General features: G+C 30.8%; 2 protein-coding genes across 3 annotated transcripts in view; one reads left to right on the top strand and one right to left on the bottom strand.

Annotated features, from left to right (window-relative positions):
• Positions 1 to 5,023, top strand: part of LOC117174134 (neo-calmodulin-like) — a 338,301-nt gene that overhangs the window by 225,688 nt on the left and 107,590 nt on the right. The window lies entirely within an intron of this gene.
• The window catches only part of LOC117174136 (troponin C-like), a 6,099-nt gene continuing 2,615 nt past the window's right edge, over positions 1,540 to 5,023 (bottom strand). The window contains exons 4-5 of the mRNA XM_033362945.1: positions 3,292 to 3,540; positions 1,540 to 1,772 (exon numbers count right to left, since the gene is read on the bottom strand). Coding sequence (XP_033218836.1) covers positions 1,744 to 1,772; positions 3,292 to 3,540 — 278 coding nt within the window. The 3' untranslated portion in view covers positions 1,540 to 1,743. The remainder of the gene's footprint in view (positions 1,773 to 3,291; positions 3,541 to 5,023) is intronic.

Raw genomic sequence — 5,023 nt, 5'->3', positions numbered from 1 at the left:
GATCGAGTACTTTTCGGACGGTATCAAAAAGTTAGAAAATCGTTGGACTTGCTGTATCGACCTAAAAGGAGAGTATGTTGAAAAATAAAACCGACTTTGGCCGAAAAAACGTCCTGAAAATTTTTCCAACTTCCAGATTTTTTTTGGAAAAATTGTTACAAAAATACACTTTGGCTATACCTTACTTCCACTTTATTTTTAAAAATTTGATTTTAAAAAGTAAAAATGAAAGTTTTACATTTTTGTAGTTTAATCCATAGTCTATGATGACAAAAATGTTTTTTAGCAAATTTTATAATTATTTTAGATGTAGAAATATCTCCAACCATACAACTATTATTTGATCAGTAAATGCTTAATTGTATTATTAGAGATTTTGATGAAAATCCGTTATTATTATACATTTCGCTGAAAGACTTTTTTTAATCATAGTCAGATATACACAATAAGACTTTTGAGTAGCAAAAAAAGTATCCGTATGTTACTCAAATCAAGCTTTATGAATTTTACTCTTTTCTCTCGTCTAGAACTGTAAAATCCCCATTTGTGCATGCTACGATCAAAAAATGAACTTTTTAAAAAAACAAAGTGAGATCAAAAATAGTTCGAGGATATTTTCTTATCAATCAAAGTGAATGCTCTACTTACTTCGTAAGTCATTTAATCATATCTCATATCTCGCGGTAATCTTCTACAAATTTTAGTAAAAACCGACATGTAAATATATAAATAAAAAATATTTTCACCATAGAAGCAGCCACATTCGTGCATGTGTTACATAAAATATATTTCAACTTGAAATGGTATGCGATATGAGTTATATTCAGTTCGAATAAAAATACTGCTGTTGAATAATGTTTGTTGTGCCTTTTATTCAAATAACTTTTATGATAGAGAGAAAACTGATTACACAGCTTTTGGAGTGGAAAAAATTTAAATTATTTTTCGGTGAAAAAGTGGACAGTTTTGTAATTTCAAAAGAAGAGAGTTATATCATGCTGCACAGTATAGCCTCTGTGTTCGTCCCAATGAATATTTAACCGTCGCTCGTTGAAAGCTCGGCCACTCTTTACCACAGTTATATTGGCATGTCAGCACTAAAAGGACAGGAAGAAATCAAATCGCAGATCGTTAAAAACCGTTTGAAAACGCTAAAAATCAACCTTACTCAGCAAGATTTTTAAATTTCACTGTTACTTTAGATTAATAGATACCAATTTTATTATGTGTTTCACAATTTCTAGGTGTCCATGACCTAATTAGTCATCAAATTGATGACTAATGATAAAGCCGATCTGCAAGACTGGTCAAATAATCTTAAATTCAAACAACTTTTCGTATATCTGATAAAGATTAAATCGCTGCCTAGAATGCAAAGTAACATGCAGTAGTAATACATACTGAACAGACAGTTATCATTTGCCAATACATTTCCAACATTTTTTATTCAGTAGGCATTGTTAAAGAATTCTGAATGTATTTTTTATTAACAATTATCTGCTTGTATTTGAGGATACAGAAGTTAAAATACAGGAACGATTCACTAATAAGAACAATTTATTTAGTTAAATATATTTGTATAAATAGAAATGAATATCACTGACTCGAAGATGAAATGCTGTTTACATATCTAAAATGGTTAAATTATTTTACATATGGCGAATGTACTAAATAACTAAGACATAATTTGATTGTAACATTGGGTAATCTTTACTTTTACGCTGCTCCCTTTCTCTAAACTTTTTAGTCTCCAGTCATCATTTCCATGAATTCTGAAAAATATTTCTTTGTTAGTAGAATTATTTTTGTAATAAAATTCAAAGGGTTCTATTCATTAATTTAATATGAAAAACAAATATTTTGTACCAGTAAAAGGTAATAAAAATAAGTGGATCCGCGCTAGGTATGAAAATCGTCGAGAGTAACCGAAGTGACCGCATTGTGGAAAATCGAATTCATAAATTTCATTAGAAACTTTCACTGGTGCTTACGGACCAGGCATTAACGTAATTAAATCTTATATTAGATAACAAAAATTGAATTTAAATGGCCGATTGACACTTTTTATTTCATCACTGAAGGATTTTTGATAATTTCCATCTATAATATAATTCACTAAAAATTGAATGAATTTGTTTGTTTCTTTAACTTTCAGACACTGACTAGTATTAGTCTTCCTGAGAATTACGAAACAGTTGTTAGTCCATAACCTTTATTTTCGGAATATTTGAATTTCTTTAATAAACAATTTTGGTATTTTTTCGGTAATTTGGGCTTTAGGAAATTATAATTTTTGGGAAATTTGCGATTTCCAATTATTACATTTTTGGTGTTTTTCAACAACTAAGATTTTAATTTTTCAGCAAAATTAATTCACCAGGTTAAATTAACGTAAAATCACTTTAACTTATTATTTGACAAACAAACTGTTAATGCTTGTCTTACGATTTATTGGACGTGTAAAAATGTTCGCGTAATTGCCAATTACATTTAATTGGTAAATCTATATAGATGTGATTCAAGGCAAAAAAATTGGTAGATTATATAATTACACGCTCTACAAAACAAGGACCCGAGTTTCCGTCCTTTCGTGATGAACGAGGGGGTGTTGTGTTGCAAGGATGAGCAAATGGGTGGGATTTTTACTTCTGTCCAGCTATTTTCCTTGCTGTTTAAGAGGTTTTGGAAGGTCGATTTTAAAATCTTCGGGGCTTATCTAAATCTGAGAAACGCATAGGCGCAGGTAATCTTTGAAGGATTATATATAATAGATAAGATTTTAGCAAAGAGCATTAAAGCCAAGGTGCTTTCACTTCCTATCCAATAAAATTGCATAATAATTTGCAACTTGTCTTCAAGGGAAGATGTGATTAAAGACAAAACTCTACTTCTTACAAATATAACATATTCGCAGCATTATTTTTCTACTATTTTTATTATTATAGTTCTTCATCTTTTCCTATTATTTGTTGTATTTTTCTTTCATCAGCTGGACACAAAGGTTTAGATGGCTATTCCGTAAACACAATTAAAACCCGGCAAATGATGACAATCCTTTGTTCAAGAGAAAATGTGACTTTCTTTTTTTAAAACTTGCTGGTTGGTATATTCTTTATCTAGCTTTATTATTGAAGCTGGGGAATATAATATCAAGCTGCTCTCGTTAGAAAATGTACAATAAATGGTTTTAATGAGATAAAAATAAAAATTTATGTGGAGTGTTCAGGATTGAGTTTTCTTGTTCAGCAAGCAAGTGAAATATTTATATAAGATTTTAGACATTTATCATACCATCAAAGTCCACAGTGCCGGATCCATCGGTATCGATTTCTGCAATCATACCATCCATCTGATCGGGTGTGATTTGATCGTCAAGGGCAGCCAAAATTTCACGAAGAGAACTCGTAGGGATATAACCATTTCCTTCTTTGTCGTACAATCTAAAGGCTTCTTTCAATTCCTTCTGAAGAGCCTCATCGTCCTCTTCTTGAAAATGGCAGGCCACTCGGTAGAACGATTCAAAGTTTAATCTTCCACTGTCTTTAAAAATGAATACAAATTTAAATTAATTCACAAAATTTTCAATTATATGACCAAAATTAATTTAAAAGTTTATGTTTTTAGAAGGTGTGAAATTGTACAAATATTATCGATAAAAGTGGAGAAGTTTCTTCCCCGGGATAAAACTTTAGATCGTGGTTTCTGCTTCTAAGTAGATATAACAAATTAATCTGAAATTGGCAGAGAATCGATTTAATTTGTACATATATGTTGATATAAATATTCTTATTCTGGAACTAGGTGTATGCACATTTAATGGACTTTGCTGTACAAACTGAACCCGAGATTAATTCTGGATCATGCATACTGTGCCATTGAGTCTTCTCGATAGTGATGGCGTGATCTACATAATAATGGACGTCTTATACGCGAGGATGGTCATAGTTGTGATTCCGGCACCTAGTTCCTCGCCAAATTAGATTAGAAGCCAATTCAGAAGTTTGCTTAGAAAATTTTATTATCAGAATTTAATACCGAAAAGTCATATAGATGAAACTAAAGTTTTGAGATAATTAAGGACAACTATTATTTAGAATAAAAAATTCTAAACAGAACAAAAATCTTTGTTACATTAAAAATTAAAAATAATCACGCCTCCCACTATATCTACTGAATTTAAATATGCATTTCTATATCCCTAAAATTGAAGAAAATTATACATATTTATTGTGAGAACATTTGTAGACAAATGCGCTATAAATGTTATAGACATTGTATGGCAGATCAAATGTTAGCTATTTTGTTAACGAGCACGATTCATTCTGGTTGTACTCTATCGAAACGGATTGTCCCTTGCGTATTAAAGGATTTGGCGTTCATTTTATTTCTAACATTGTGAAATTCAATGCTATACAGCAATTATTCCTAAACAGCTTTATTCGTCGCATCTACAAATTTCCGTGAGACTCTTAAAATGTAAGAAAATACACGATTTTCATATAAATTTTATTTCCACGATAAAACGTAAAGTTCGAAAGATTTTACTGTATTTATATTTGAAAGGTTTTAGTAACAACATTATAAATACTTATAGCACAGTCTTATACAATATGTATAAAAAGCTTTATAATTAAATTTATTCCTGCACGGAAAAAAAATTCTTGAGGCGAACGAGTGAATCGAGAAGATATTAAACTCAAAGGAAGTGTCAGCTTAGATTAGGTAAAACCTTTAGTTAGAAGAGTTAAACATTCAGCACATTTTAAGTGGTAAAAAGCGTTTAATTGTCCAAAGTAAATCTGTACTGTCACTGCTCCCGATTAGGCCGTCGCCATTTTATTTCGCTGCTCCCATAATGCACGGGCGCTCTTCCGATAATTCCTTCAGACACCTATTCTTAATATCCCGATTATAGCTGTACTTATTAGAGGTTTGACTCTACGATATTCCCGATATATGGAAAATGGTCAAGGATATTCATTTTCGCTGATCCAGGGATTTTTCTAGATTCCATTGTTCATTT

This window comes from Belonocnema kinseyi, chromosome 6, assembly GCF_010883055.1.
Source record: "Belonocnema kinseyi isolate 2016_QV_RU_SX_M_011 chromosome 6, B_treatae_v1, whole genome shotgun sequence".
NCBI classification, from domain to species: Eukaryota; Metazoa; Arthropoda; class Insecta; order Hymenoptera; family Cynipidae; genus Belonocnema; species Belonocnema kinseyi.
The sequence above is the reverse complement of the archived record's forward strand: the minus strand, read 5'-3'. Positions and strand labels throughout refer to the sequence as shown.